The following is a 15,197-nucleotide window of genomic DNA, read 5'->3' as shown; positions in this document are numbered from 1 at the left end:
GTCTCGTTCAGTCGGACGGAGCGAGTTAAGACAGTTGCGTAGAAGCAGCCTGGCAGGCCCGACAATGGCGGCCTTGGGGGGGGGGGGGCCCACAGTCTACCGGCCCCGCCCCGCCTTCGGCCGCGCGCCTAGGCTGGCAGGCGCCACGCAGGCTCCGCCTCTAGACCCGCCTCACCGTCTGCTCCAGCCAATCGGTGGGTGGAGTCTTATCAGGCCCCGCCTCCGCTGCTCGCTCCTATTCTGCCATCAGGCCAGTGAACCGCTTGAACAAGCTCAGCTTTTGCCAAAGTCGGGGAAGCCGTGGAAGGGCATGGGTACGTAGGTGGAAGTGAGTCTAAAGTTGGTATTTGCGCCGTTTAGGAACAAGGAAGCGCCACAACCATACGTGGGAAAAACAGCAGAGCCTGACAGAGCCAAGGCAACCGGGGGCGTGCCTCTGGCTGCCTCTGCTTCCTGTCTGCCCTGTTCATAATCAAGTGTCTTGTTTTGTGAAGCACTCAGTAAGATGAGGTGCTATGCACACCCAGCTCTGCTTCTACCGGAGTCACTTTTCCCCGGCATGATGGAGTAATCTGTCTGAGCAGCCTTCTACTGGACGCAGAGATTTTAACTAATTTGGCGGGTTATGGGGCCTGAACTCTGGGCCTGGGCGCTGTCCCTCAGCTCTTCATCTCAAGGCTAGCGCTCTACCACTTGAGCCACAGCACCACTTCCGGCTTTTTGAGTGGTTTATTGGAGATAACAGACTCACGGAGTTTCCTGTATAGGCTGGCCTTGAACCTTGATCCTCAGATCTCAGCCTCCTCAGTGGCTAGGATTACAGGCGTGAGCTACCGGCGCCAGGCTGTTTGATTATTCCCCCTTTTAAAATTTATTTTATTATAAAGATGCTGTACAGACGGGTTACAATTACAGGAGTAAGACGATGAGTACATTTCTTGTCGAGCATTATTGTCCCTTCCCTTCTTGTTTTTCCAGGATCCCTTCCCTCCTCCGACCCAGAGCTTTTGTCAATGGCTTTTGTTAAATAGGCAGCCTCTCACTTACTTACACCCTTGGACTAGCAGCCAGGCCCCAGGCACCTGCAAGACTGAGGGTTCTTTTTTTTATGATTTTTATTGTAGAAATACTGTACAGAGGGGTTGCAGTTACGTGAGTAAGGTAATGAGTACATTTCCTATCGAGCACTGTTATCTCCTCCTTTGTTTTTCCCCAACCATCTTTTCCCTCCCCACCTCCCCAACTCTTCACCATTCCCAAGTTGTAAAGTTCATTTTCAACATAGTGTCTTGTACATCTCATTGTAACAATGGGTCAACCTGTATCCTTGTTTCAGCATTTTGTTATTTCCCTTCCCCTCCCCAAATTAGAAAAATGTTTATACAAGATGCAGGGCACCAGAATCAAATACAGTGAAAACAGGGGTTATAGCGTGGGGAAAGAGCATACAAAATTTTAATAAAAGGGGCTGGGAAGGTGGCTCAGTGGTAGAGCGCTTGCCTTGCATGCCTGAGGCCCTGGGTTCGATTCCTCAGCACCACATAAGCAAAAAGAAAAAAGCCAGAAGTGGCGCTGTGGCTCAAGTGGTAGAGCGCTAGCCTTGAGCTGAAGAGCTGAGGGACAGCGCCCAGGCCCAGAGTTCAGGCCTCACGACCGGACCCAAAAAAAAAAAAATTAAAAAAACACACACACATAAGACTGGTGGTTCTCACATGACAATGTTTACACTGTGCTCAGAGCACACAAGAAAGGTTGATTTAATGAATTCTCCTGAGGGCCAGAGGCAACTCCTCCTCCCCAGGGTCATCGCACCTGTGACGGGCTACGCTAGAAGCCTGGGATTCGGCTCAAGGTCTTCTGTATCTTATGAGTCCATCTCTGACTTTTCTCTGGAATGTACAAGTGTGTGCACTTGAACCCAGGGCCTAGACAGGCTGTGTATTACCCTCACTGCCATCATGTCCTTTTCTTTTTCTTTCTTTATTATAATGTGTTTCAAAATATGTTCATACTTGAATACTATATCCAACTGCCATCCCCCTCTGTGTGTGCCTCCATAGACTATAAGCAGTTCTGCAATGATATACACTAACCTCGTAGCAACAGTAACTTGTAGAGAGAGGCACAGAGGAATGAGTGAAATCAGTAATAGGGACCAAAGGTATTTTTAGATTTACCTGCAATGTCCCAATTACTTGAAACAATTTTATTAGAGAATGTCTACCTTGTGGTTTTCCTGTTTAAGCCTACAAAGTTCTTAAAAAGTTGTAATTATGTGAAAACAAGAGTTATTTATTTTTGTCTGTTGTGGGGCCTGAACTCTGGGCCTGGGTGCTGTCCCGCAGCTCTTCAGCTCAAGGCTAGCGCTCTATCTCTTAAGCCACAGCACCACATCCAGTTTTTTCTGCTTAGGTGGTGCTGAGGAATCGAACCCAGGGCCTCATGCATGCAAGGCAAGCACTCTACCACTGAGCCACCTTCCCAGCCCAGTTGTTTTTTTTTTTTTTTTTTTTTTTTAAGATAGGAATCATGATGTATACTTGTAACCATGGTACTCAGGAGGCTGAAGCAAGCAGGTGGAGAATTTGTGGCTAGCATGTAGAGATACTGTCTTAAAGCAACAGTAGAAAAGAAGTAATGAGCTGGGCATCAGTGGCTCATGCCTGCAATCCTTGATACTCAGGAGGCTGAGATCTGAGGATCGTGGTTCAAAGCCAGCCCAGGCAGGGAAGTCTATGAGACTCTTATCTCCAGTTAACCACTAGAAAACACCAAGTGGCAATGTGGCTCAAGTGGTAGAGTGCCTAGAGTTCAAGCCCCATGACTGACAAAAAAAGAAAGGAAGGAAGGAAAGAAGGAAGGAAGAAGGAAGGAAAGAAGGAAGGAAGAAGGAAGGAAAGAAGTAAGTAGTGGTCAGGCACCAGTGGCTCACATCTGTAATCCCAGCTATTCCGGAGTCTGAGAGCTGAAAATTCAAGGTTTGAGGCCAGACAAAGCAAAAAAAAAGTCAAGACTATCTGAAAAATAACCAACTACAACAACAACAACAAGCAGCTGGAGCTGTGGCTCAAGCGCTAGAATGGCAGCCCAGCCCTACTGTAAAGAAATAACAAAACCAATAAAACGATGCAAAAGTAGTACCGACAGTCCTGTTTCCTCTGCCCACAAGTGGCATTGCATATACCCGCACTGACTTACAACTAGGAACCATACACCGACACGTTACTGTTCACCACGACATAAACCTTAACCAATTTTCACCATGGTATGTGGTGCTGGGAATGAGAACCCCCTTTTATTCTATTCTAGTGTCCTGCTGATGGTGTCACTCATATGTGGAGCAATTATTCCCCCCTAACTCAGTCATTGCTGGAAACACCTCACATACACATCCATTCATAATTGTGCTTTAATAGTTTCAGGGATGCTTTGCAATCCCTCAAAAAGCCGAAAGTGGAGGTGTGACTCAAGCGGTAAATCACCAGCTCTTTTAAATTGTTATTATCAAGATGATATACAGAGGGGTTGCAGTTCCACAGGCCAGGTAATGACTCCATTTCTTTTTTTGGGGGGGGGGTCCGGTCATGGGGCCTGAACTCTGGGCCTGGGCGCTGTCCCTCAGCTCTTCAGCTCAAGGCTAGCACTTTACCACTTGAGCCACAGCGCCACTTCTGGCTTTTTCCTTTTTCCTTACGTGGTGCTGAGGAACCGAACCCAGGGCCTCATGCATGCAAGGCAAGCGCTCTACCACTGAGCCACCTTCCCAGCCCATGAGTCCATTTCTTTTTGGACACTATCACTCCTTCTCTTGCTGTCTCTAGATCACCAGCTTTGAGTGAAAAAGTGAGGCCCCGAGGTCAAGTCCCAGCACACACACACAAACACACACACAGACACAGACACAGACACACACACACACACACACACACACACACACACATCCACCTCCCCCATGCATGCACAGAGTAACAATCAGTTTCCATTAAACCTTATTTACAATACAGTGTTGTCCAATGTTCATTTATATGTACCCACAGATTTGCTTTTTGTTCCTTCCCATATTTGTTTTATCCATCCAGTAGCAGCTCACAGCTTTCTTCTGTGCTTGTTGCATTTTTTTTAGTGAGAGTAGCAAATTTTGGGTTGGAGGCATGGCTCAGTTGGTAGAGCACTAGCCAATGAACAAAAGTGTCAGTTACTAAATTTCTGTCCTGGTCACAGACCTAAAAGAAGACAAAAAACAAAGAGAGTGGCAAATTCTTTGCTTGTGTATGTACTTCGTGTTCATGCTTGAAAGATTTTCAGGGCTGAGGATGCAGCGCCACCACCAAAAATGTTTTGTTTTCATTTTCATTGAAGAGTAGGATTATAGATTGGAAGTTATTTCCTTCCAGGGTGTCAAAGATTCTTTTTCAATGTCTGTTGACTGTTGCTGCAGACTTCATTGCTCACTTTTTGGAGCTAGTCTGTCTTTATTCCCCCTCTGGCTGCTTTGAACATTTTTTGTCCTTGGTTTTCTGTGCTTTCTACTATTATATTGCTAGATATTGATTCCTTTTTATTATTTTTGCTCCGAGTTAGTTGTCTTCTGTGCCTAAGGATAAAATTACAACAACTTGGTTTAAGGATCTTTAATCATTTTGTTTTTCCTTTACTAATTTTTCAGGTAGGGTTTTGTGTTTTTTGCCCTGGACTGTGACTTTCCTACTGGGCTGGCAAGTTTGCACTACCACACCCAGCTTTTTGTTGTTGCTATTGTTCCCCTCTCCCCCCCCCTCCCCCACCCCGTGGCCTCTAACTGCGATCATAAATGGTCATGATAGAAACCCCTTTACTAAAACATGTTAGCCAGATAAGGTGGCTCATGCCTGTAACTGTAGTAACTCAGAAGGCTGAGGATCAGAGCATCATGGTTTCAATCCAGCCTGGGCATAAAAGTTGGAGAGATAAGCCGGGCGCTGGTGGCTCACGCCTGTAATCCTGAGATCTGAGGATCACGGTTCAAAGCCAGCCCGGGCAGGAAAGACTGTGAGACTCCTATCTCCAATAAACCACCAGAAAACCGGAAGTGGCGCTGTGGCTCAAGTGGTAGAGCACTCGCCTTGAGCTGAAGAGCTGAGGGACAGTGCCCAGGCCCAGAGTTCAAGCCCCACGGCCGACAAAAAAAAAAAAAAAGTTGGAGAGATACCATCTCCAAAACAACCAGAAAAAAAAAAAAAAAGCTGAGCTTGGAAGTGTGGCTGAAGGGGTTGAGTGAAAATAAGTAGCACAATCTTGAGGACCTGAGTTCTAATCCTAGTATCAGTAAACTATTAAAGGCAGGTTAGTACGGGAAAAGCATAACCAGTTTGTGTTGTTATACTTTTATAAGCCATGGAAGCCTTCACAGTGAAGACCCAAAGACCCAGTGTTACCAGGAAATACACTCTCACACCGAAACACAATCCTTTTTGCTAGCCAGTGTCGTGTTTCAGATAAGACATTTGCCCGGCTACACAGATATCTGGGACCTCTGCTGCTATACAACCAGATGCAGGGGAAAGCTGTGGTCGCTCATGTGTATAATCTCATCTACTTGGGAGCACAGATAGGAGGAATGAGGTTTGAGGCCAGCCTAAGAAAAATTGTATGACCCACCTGGCGCTGGTGGCTCACACCTGTAACCCTAGCTACTCAGGAGGCTGAGATATGAGGATCACAGTTTAAAGCCAGCCTAGGCAGACTTCATCTCCAATTAACTAGCAAAATGCTGCACTGGAGGTGTGGTGCAAGTTGTAGAGTACCAGACATGACAATAAAGTTAAATGAGCCAGGTGCTGGTGGCTCACACATGTGATCCTAGCTAGTCAGTAGGCTGAGAGCTGAGCATTGTAGTTCAAAGGCAGCCTGAGCAGGAAATTCTGTGAGATTTTCATCTCTATTAACCACCAAAAATGCTGGAAGTGGAGCTGTGGAGCTGGAGCACTAGCCTTGAACACAAAAGCTTAGAGAAATTGCCCAGGCCTTGAGTTCAAGTCCCAGGACTGTTACAGACAAAAAAAGTCCCTGAACAAGCTGGGTGTCACTGGTTCATGCCTATAATCCTAGCTAACCAGGAGGCTGAGATCTGAGGATTGTGGTTCAAAGCCAGCCCAGGCAGGAAAGTCTGTGAGACTCTTATCTACAATAGAGTATTCAGAAAAAGTCAGAAGTGGTGCTGTAGCTCAAGTATACAGCTCTAGCCTTGAGCACAAACAGGCTCAGGACAGTGCCAGGCCCTGAGTTCAAGCCCCAGGATTGACAAAAATAAGAGATAACAGCAGTGTGAACTATCTTGTATGCAAACATTCATTGCTTTGTAGCCCAGGTTGGCCAGAAGTCTTGAACCGCTTAACCCAGCCCCGGCCCCCACAGTGCTGGCATGCACTACCACACTGGCTTTCTTTTTTTTGGGGGGGGGGTCCGGTCGTGGGGCCTGAACTCTGGGCCTGGGCGCTGTCCCTCAGCTCTTCAACTCAAGGCGAGCGCTCTACCTCTTGAGCCACAGCGCCACTTCCGGGTTTTTTCTTTTTGCTTATGTGGTGCTCAGGAATTGAACCCAGGGCCTCAGGCATGCAAGGCAAGTAGTGCTCTACCACTGAGCCAACTTCCCAGCCCCCACACTGGCTTTCAATGTGTGGTTTTCTTTTCTTTTCCTTCTTCCTTTCTTTGTCTTCCTTCCGTCTTCCTTCCCTTCCTCCCTCCCTTCTTTTTTTTTTTTTTTTTTTTTGTCAGTCGTGGGGCTTGAACTCTGGGCCTGGGCACTGTCCCTCAGCTCTTCAGCTTAAGGCGAGCGCTCTACCACTTGAGCTACAGCACCACTTCCGGTTTTCTGGTGGTTTATTGGAGATAGGAGTCTCATGGTCTTTCTTGCCCGGGCTGGCTTTGAACCGAGATCCTCAGATCTCAGCCTCCTGAGTAGCTAGGTTTACAGGCGTGAGCCACCAGCGCCTGGCCTTCCTCCCTCCCTTCTTGTCAGAATTAGTGCTTGAACTCGGACAGTGTGAAGTCTTACTTAGCTTTTTAGTTCAATGCTGGGACTCTACCACTTGAACCATACCACTACTTTCTGCATTCTGTTAGTTTAGTTCAAGGTAAGAATCTCTTGGTTTTGTCTGTCAATGCTGGTTTTGAACCGTGATCCTCAGAGCTCAGTGTCTGGATTAGCTAGGATTACAGGTGTGAGCCTGGCTTGGCTCTCAGTTTTGTTATTGAGTCCAAGATTCTAAGAGGAAGAAAGAACCAAGTTTTGGTGAGAATTTGGTATCACCCACTATAAAATTCATTTTTGGCTGGGTATGGTGGGAGCTGGTAATCCTAGTACTGGCGGAGGGTGGGGGAGGGGTGGAGTGAGGCAGGAAGATCTTGAAGTACTTTTTTTTTCTTGACTGTCATGGGGCTTAAACTCAGGGCCTGCACCCTGTCCCTGAGCTTTTTCTGCTCAAAGCTAGTGTTCTACCACTTTGAGCCAGCTCCACTGGTTTTCTGGTAGTTAATTGGAGGTAAGAGTCTCATGGACTTTCTTGCTCAGGTTGGCTTCAAAACACAGTCCTGTAGACCTCAGCCTCCTGAGTAGCTATGATTATAGGCATGAGCCACCAGCTCAAGATCCCAGCAAGGATCTTGAGTTTAAGGCTAGTTTGGGCTACATAGCAAGTTTCTACCTCACAAATCAACAAAGCAGTCTTCATACACATTACCTGAATTGTGAAATGGTAACCCCTCTGTACAACACCTTAATAATTACAATGAAATGATATTAAGAAAAGAATGAGGCTGGGAAGGTGGCTCAGTGGTAGAGCGCTTGCCTTGCATGCATGAGGCCCTGGGTTCGATTCCTCAGCACCACATAAGCAAAAAGAAAAAAGCCAGAAGTGGCGCTGTGGCTCAGGGGTAGAGCACTAGCCTTGAGCTGAAGAGCTGACGGACAGTGCCCAGGCCCAGAGTTCAGGCCCCACAACCGGACCCCCCCCCCCAAAAAAAAAGAACAGTACCCAAGCCCTGAGTTCAAGCCCCAGGAGTGGCACAGAATAAACAGAATAATATCCTAAATAAGTTGGGGCGGGGGTGCTGGGAAGGTGGCTCAGTGGTAGAGTGCTTGCCTTGCATGCATGAAGCTCTGAGGTTTGATTCCTCATTACCACATATGTAGAAAAAGCCAGAAGTGGTGCTGTGAATCAAGTGGTAGAGTGCTAGCCTTGAGCTGAAGAGCTGAGGGACAGCGCCCAGGCCCAGAGTTCAGGCACCACGACCAGCAAAAAAAACCAAAAAAAACTCTGTTGCTATTCTGAATATTTCAGATAAAAGGAATCATATACTATGGGGCCTTTTGTACTCAGATTCTTTCACTTGGCATAATATTTTCAAGGTTAATCCATGTAGCCTGGACCAGCTGTTTGTTACTTCAAGTTAGTTTATCATTCTTTTGTGTGTGTGTGTGCTGGGGAGGGAATCCAGGCAAGCAGTGTACTGTGAACCACTTTCTCAGAACTCCATTTACCCACCCATTTTGATGAAAAGTTGTTTATATATTTGAGCATTATGAATAATGCTGTTATAAGTGTGTTTTTGCATGGAGACATGTTTGGATTTTGCCCAGCTAGTGTATACCTGGAGTGGAAAGGTTGGGGCCTGTGACTCTCCTTTTTCTGCCTTCATGTAGGCACTGAGCTGAGGTAACAGTTGAGTGGCCTCACCTGTCATACTGGAAAAACTCAGAGCTGAGAGGCCAGTTGATTCCACCCACCTGGTACTTTACATGTCTAAGTTTAATGATCCAGTGATGAGGTGACAGTCAAAGTGACTAAATGGTGTGTCATGTGCAACTTTTCAATTGTTTTTATTGGTCATGGGGCTTGAGCTCAGGGCCTGGGTGCTGGTCCTCAGCTCTTTTGCTCCAGGCTAGTGCTGTACCACCTTGAGCCAGTTCCACTTTTTTTTGGTGGTTTATTGGAGATAAGAGCCTCATGAACTTTTCTTCCTGGGTTGGCTCTGAACCACCTCCTGGGTAGCTAGGATTACAGGAATGAGCCACCAGTGCTTGGCTTTTCAGTTATTTTGTAGATAGGGTCTAGCATTCTCAAGTGGTACCAGCCTCCAAAAATCATCCTCCCAGCTGTGCCTCCCAAATAAACTATTGGGAATATAGTTGTGTATGTCCAGCTTGGTGGGGTCTTGCTTAGTGGGGTCAGCCTAGTCACCAACCATATTCCTCTCACTCTCTCTACCTAAGTGCCTGAGGTTAAAGTATACATTAGTATACCTGGTATCCTCATTGTCCTTTCTAATATAAACATTAATAATGGTGCTTTTCAGTTGACTTTGCTTTCCTGGTCCCAATACAGGCACCCACAACCAAGAGGAATTGTTGGTCCTCAACTAGGCCTCCAAGTCTTTGTTCACTGTTGGCAGCTGAGCTGATATGAATGTTCACTGTTGTTGGCAGGACTGTCATGGACTCCCAGAAACAAGGTGACAATTGGGTGTTCTCACTAGAGCTCTCCTCCCTCTGTGCTGGATCACATCAAAAGGTGGCCCCGCCATCCCTCCTGCCTAGTGTGTTGGGGTATCATGTAGGCATCCCTTTTCCACTTTCAGGTCCCCGTGCTTAGGAGCCCGCACCTCAGCAATGCTACACTGGCAGATGCCCAGCGTGCAGCTCTGCTACATCCTTTGTAGTTTGTGAAAGTTGGTGTGTTCCTAAGGGCTTTGTTAGGGGGGAATCAGGACAGGCCCTTGGGTCTTTTTCTTTTTTTTTTCTTTGACAGTTCTGGGGCTTGAACTCAGAGCCTGGGTGCTGCCCGAGTCTGTTTGTGCTCAAGGCCAACGCTCTATCACTTGAGCCACAGCATCACTCTTGACTTTTTCTGAGTGATTTATTGGAAATAAGTCTCATGGACTTTCTTGCCCAGGCTGGCTTTGAATCACAATCCTGATTTCAGCCTCCACAGTACTTAGGATCACAGGTCTGAACCACCAGCGCCAGGTGGGCCTTTGGTTTTCTTTTCTGATGGCTCAACGCCATCCCCAGGTGCAGATCTGAGGCTCTGAGGACATAGCACAGCCAAACAGGGTGTGAAAATATAAAAATGCTTGTAAACCTCAGGGTCACACTTGTGGTCCGCGGCAAGGAGGTGGGAGGAAGGGCATGGACATATTTTCAGGGGCTGCTGTGCTTGATTCTGTCATCTCTGGTCCTGGGCAAAGCCTAGTCTGCTCATGGAAGCTACTTGGCAGCCACATTGCAAAGTTCAAAAAAAGAGAAAGACGACGCGTGCTGGCTAGCACGGTGGACCTAGTGACATTCACGAGGTGTACAGTGAGCAACTGTGGAAGGGGTACTGAGCACTGGCGACCGCCCTCACTTGCTGGGCTCCACCCCGATGGTCTCACTTCTGGCCATTCCTGCTGGGTCCACCCGATGTCCCTTGGAAAGTAGAGAGGGCTGAGCTGGGCTGGATGGAAGGCCCCATGGCCCAGCCCTCGGCCCTGATCGCAGGGGACAAGGGGTGACACAGAAAAAGCCCTGCAGAGCTGGGCGTGGTGCCACATGCCTTCCATACTAGCTATGTGAGAGGCTGGGACGGGACTGCTGGAATCCAGAATTGGGGGCCATACCGAGCAGTGCACACAACTACCAAGGGTGATGGACACAGGGCTGAGCCTCTGGCCTCCAACACCACCCCTTTGCCAGGCACATGCTGCTCTACACCAGGCCATTTTCTGGGCACTCAACATAAACATTCTGCCCTGATTGCTGTCTCCAGTTGGGGTATCATGTGTAGAACACAGGCCGCGGGCATAGGGATCACAGGGGGGCCTCTCATTCCCTTCTCAGTGCTCAGCCCAGGACAGCCCAATGCCAGGGCAGGGCCAGGCAGCAGGTGGAAACAAATTAATATTCACCTTATGCCTCAAGATATAACCTTACTTGGAAACGGGTGTGTGCAATTGTAGTTGAACTTAGATTATATGGGGTAAAGTGGACTCCATTCCTACACAACAGGAAGGAGAGAGATCTTCTGTATGTGCAGAGAGAGGTTGGAGCCACACAGCTACAAGCCAACAAATGCTTGAGGTTCCCCAAAGCTCAAAGAGGTAAGGAGGCCTTGCTCAGAGCCTACCTGGGGGTGCCAGCCTTGCTCCCACCTCCATTTTGTGTTGCTGACCTCAAGCGCCACAAGATGCTGGGCTTGGGCTTCACAGTTCTGAGGTGCATGCATGCAACTTTTTTTTTTTGGTCGATCATGGGGCTTGAACTCTGGGCCTGGGCGCTGTCCCTCAGCTCTTCAGCTCAAGGTGAGTGCTCTACCACTTTGAGCCAGAGTGTCACTTCTGGTTTTCTGGTGGTTCATTGGAGAGAAGAGTCTCATGGACTTTCCTGCTTGGGCTGCCTTTGAACCACAATCCTCAGATCTCAGCCTCCTGAGTAACTAGGATTATAGGTGTGAGCCACCAGTGCTTGGCTATTCCGTCTAACTACATTCCTAATAGCTCTCAGCTGCTGCTCAGGCCGTAGAGCATGGCATTGCTTTGACCTATGTCCCTCTTGAACGTGTGCATTCAACAAGCCCATCCATCTCCTGCCTGTCTTGGCGTGGTGGAGGCAGCAGCCGGGGATGTGGGGTGGGGGGAGGGCGAGGCTGGCCAGTGTGCATGGACAGCAACAGTGTTGAGGTGTTCATGTGGAACATGAGCCAGACTGACCTCGGTCCTTGCTCAGCAAGCTGGTCTTGATGGACACCCATGGAGTGCAGCAGTGAGTGGCAGGGACAGGCTTGAGCCTTGGGGGGGGGCAAGCCCAAGTCAGTGGGGTGTAGCACCGTGGTGGGTGTCCAGTGAGGGGGAGCGGAGGGGCACAGGCCGTGATGGGCCTGCCGCCCGTGGTGTTGGGTGGCGGTGGGGGGTAAGGACAAGGGGACAGGCGGGCTGCTGAAGGATTTAATGGCGAGGGTTGAGGTAGGGGTCATAGCTACTGCTTCTGCGTTGTGTGCGGAAGGGAGGCTGCCCGTGGGTGGAGTGAGGGAGGCCATGGAGTAGAGTTTGTGGGGAGCAGCTGTCTGGGGCTAAGACACCGTTAGGCAGCACGGCATCCCGTCCAGCTGCTCGCCAGGAATGTTGCGTGCACCGGGCAGCGTGGCTCCGCTGGTGCACTTGTGCGTTGTGAGGCACGTGCCAATGGGCACTGGGGAGTGCTTTGCCCCGGCCCCCTCCCCACAGTCCCTCAGCTCAGGCTGCCGCTCTTCCTTCTGCGGGGGGCCTTCTGTGGGGGCCGGAATGAGGGGGGCCGGGGTGACTGGGAGGTAGGTGGCTCAGCTAGGGCTTGCGGGAGTGCCACGCCTCCCGGCCCGGCGAGGCTCGCGCGTGGCTCTGGAGGAGTGCAGGGGGCTGCCGCGGCAGCAGCAGCAGAGAGGGGCACAGTGGCGGCCGGAGCCCGGGGCAGGAATGTGAGGCTCAGGCCAACGGTCCCAAAGTCTTCCCAGTGTGGGGTCAGTGGCAGGAAGGACAGACACAGTGTGGCTGAGGGGAGCGCAGTGGGGTGGGGGTGGTGTCCAGGGCTCAGAGCTTGTGGGGGTTCACCCACTTGTAGGTACCCTCATAGTGGAAGCCTACTCTCTTCATCAAGTCGTCTGCCTCTGTGGGGCCGCGGCTGGAAGCAAGACAAGATAGGCAGAGGGAAGGAAACATGAGGGATCCTCGCTTGTGGGGGTCCCCCCTTCAATGCCCCCCCTACTGCCTATCCTTCCCTTACCTCCCATATACATAGGGGATGGGCTGCGGCTTCTCGCTGTCAATCTTGTGCAGTAGGGGAGTGAAGATCCTCCAGGCCTCCCGGAGCTCATCGCTGAGGGGACATGGGGTGGCTTGTGGGGAGCAGTGTTGTGCATAGCGGGGGAGGGGAGAGCACTCTCTTGCCTGCCCCCCGCCCCCCCCCCCCCCGATGTCTGGGGGAAGATCGCCCGGCACCCTCACCTGCGCACAAAGTGCATCTGGCTGCCACAGAAGACGTCCAGGATGAGGCGCTCATAGGCATCAGGGAGCTTGACGTTCTGCAGGGGGAAGAGCTCGCTGCCACCTCGGGTATGCAACAGCCCCTCACTGCATGTGCAACAGCATGCATGCAACAGCCCCCTCCCCAGCTCGCCCTCTCAGTGGGCACCTTGTATCTGTTGCCATAGGTCAGGTCCAGCTCCGACTCCTCGGGGTTGAAGAACATGCCGGGCTTCTTGGTCATCATCTTGGTGTACACGGCCTCGTTGGGTTGCACGCGGATGACCAGCTCGTTGCGCTTGCACTGCTGGTGGAAGATGTCACCCGCCACGTCGTGGAACTGCAGCCTCACCTCTGCCTTGCGCTCATTCAGAGCTTTGCCGCAACGAAGGATGAAGGGCACCCCTGCAGGGGAGGAGGGGCTGGCCTCAGGGCTTGGGTTTTGCACAGGCCCGGGCCATGTGCAAGTGCTTGAGTGGTGATGTATGTGGTGTGTGTGGGGAGGGGGCATATAAAGAGGACGCACACCTACCATCCCACCGCTCATTCTCCACATAGAGAACCACAGCAGCGAAGGTGGCGGTGGTAGAGCCCAGAGGCACGGTGGGGTCGTCGAGGTAGCCTTTGGCGGCTTCTCCTTCTGCGCTGGGATTCCCCACGTACTGGCCCAGGACCACGTTGTCAGCCTTCACCTCAGAGATGCACTTCAACACCTTGACCTGCGGGAAAGCCGGGGCAGGGGGGCAGAGCAGGAGCCTGGGTGACAGGGCGGGTGCAGGGGGGGGCCGTGGCTGGCAGCGCCTGCCCCCCTCCTACCTTCTCATCCCGGACGTCATCCGAATCAGTGGAAGCGGGCTTCTCCATGGCCACCAGACATAGCATCTGCAGCAGGTGGTTCTGCATCACATCCCTGGTGGAGGAGAAGGCTGAGGCAGGCCAGGAGGACGGGGGGGGGGGGGGCTCACCTTTGCCTCCCTTCCCGCTAGCCACATGCCAGGAGGCCCAACATCCCCAAACAAGGCTTCTAGTGACAAGCTGGCAGGAGTGCTTCCACACCCCTCACACGGAGGACACCAAAGTGTGCCCAGAATGGGGGGGGCGTGGGGCTGGGCGCACGCTCCTCTCTCACCTGATGATTCCAAATTCATCGAAGTAGCCCCCCCGGCCCTCAGTGCCAAAGGGCTCTTTGAAGGTGAGGATCACGCAGGCAATGTTGTCCCGGTTCCAGATAGGGCCAAAAATTCTGTTGGCAAATCTGTGTGGGGCACAGACAGAGGTGAGCGCGAGGGAGGTGGCTCCCCCTTGAGCCCCACCCCAGCCCCACGTGGGGGGGGCTCAGCCCGTACCTCAGCACCATGAGGTTCTGCACCATCTCCTTGCCCAGGTAGTGGTCGATGCGGTAGATCTGGTCCTCACGGAACAGGGACGAGATGTGGTTGGACAGCTGGTCAGAGCTCTGCAGGTCTCTCCCGAACGGCTTTTCCACAATGATGCGGTTCCAACCTCTGTGGGGAGCCCCCAGCCAGCTCCTTCAAGCTCCTACTCCAGCAGCAGCCTCGTGACCCCAGCTCTCTCCCCCCTGGAGCATCAACATTGTCTCCTTGCCTTTCCACAGAGCCCCTCACACCCATGGATACCTTCTGTCCCCCCAAGTCCTTCTTGACCCAACCTGCTTGGGAGGGGAACCGTTCCAAGGCCTGCCTGTCCTGCATGCTACAATGGACTGCTACCTTTCTCAGAGGCCCGTGTCCCTCCAGCCCCAGGTCAGGTCCTCACTGGGCTGCTGAGCAATCAGTGAACAGCTAGCTCCCCCAGTGGTCTATTTATTTATTTTTTTGACAAATTCTCAGTATGGTGCTTAGGTTGCCTTGGAACTCTCAAGCTTAAGGAATCTTCCCCTTTTTTTTTCTTTTTTTCTTTTTGTCGGTCGTGGGGCTTGAATTCTGGGCCTGGGCGCTGTCCTTCAGCTCTTCAGCTCAAGGCAAGTGCTCTACCACTTGAGCTACAGCGCCACTTTCGGTTTTCTGGTGGTTTATTTGAGATAGGAGTCTCACGGTCTCTCCTGCCCGGGCTGGCTTTGAACCGCGATCCTCAGATCTCAGCCTCCTGAGTAGCTAGGATTACAGGCGTGAGCCACCAGCGCCCGGCTCTGCCCTTTTTTTTCTTTTTGAGGCAGGGCCTCTCTGTGT

The 15,197-nt window shown here is 51.0% G+C and overlaps 1 protein-coding gene and 1 long non-coding RNA gene across 2 annotated transcripts in view; one reads left to right on the top strand and one right to left on the bottom strand.

The window, feature by feature from the left end:
* Window positions 1-249: 249 nt before the first annotated feature.
* LOC138839959 (uncharacterized) lies at window positions 250-13,280 on the top strand. Its single transcript, XR_011376024.1, has 4 exons — window positions 250-314; window positions 9,363-9,489; window positions 11,024-11,115; window positions 13,197-13,280. It is a non-coding gene; the product is annotated as an uncharacterized lncRNA (long non-coding RNA).
* The window catches only part of G6pd (glucose-6-phosphate dehydrogenase), an 18,301-nt gene continuing 15,048 nt past the window's right edge, over window positions 11,945-15,197 (bottom strand). Inside the window, exons 6-13 of the mRNA XM_070039457.1 lie at window positions 14,355-14,513; window positions 14,138-14,263; window positions 13,825-13,918; window positions 13,541-13,727; window positions 13,178-13,413; window positions 12,991-13,067; window positions 12,770-12,862; window positions 11,945-12,667 (exon numbers count right to left, since the gene is read on the bottom strand). Coding sequence (XP_069895558.1) covers window positions 12,577-12,667; window positions 12,770-12,862; window positions 12,991-13,067; window positions 13,178-13,413; window positions 13,541-13,727; window positions 13,825-13,918; window positions 14,138-14,263; window positions 14,355-14,513 — 1,063 coding nt within the window. The 3' untranslated portion in view covers window positions 11,945-12,576. The remainder of the gene's footprint in view (window positions 12,668-12,769; window positions 12,863-12,990; window positions 13,068-13,177; window positions 13,414-13,540; window positions 13,728-13,824; window positions 13,919-14,137; window positions 14,264-14,354; window positions 14,514-15,197) is intronic.

Source organism: Dipodomys merriami, unplaced genomic scaffold, assembly GCF_024711535.1.
Source record: "Dipodomys merriami isolate MVZ:Mamm:240054 unplaced genomic scaffold, mDipMer1.0.p SCAF_3, whole genome shotgun sequence".
NCBI classification, from domain to species: Eukaryota; Metazoa; Chordata; class Mammalia; order Rodentia; family Heteromyidae; genus Dipodomys; species Dipodomys merriami.
The sequence above is the reverse complement of the archived record's forward strand: the minus strand, read 5'-3'. Positions and strand labels throughout refer to the sequence as shown.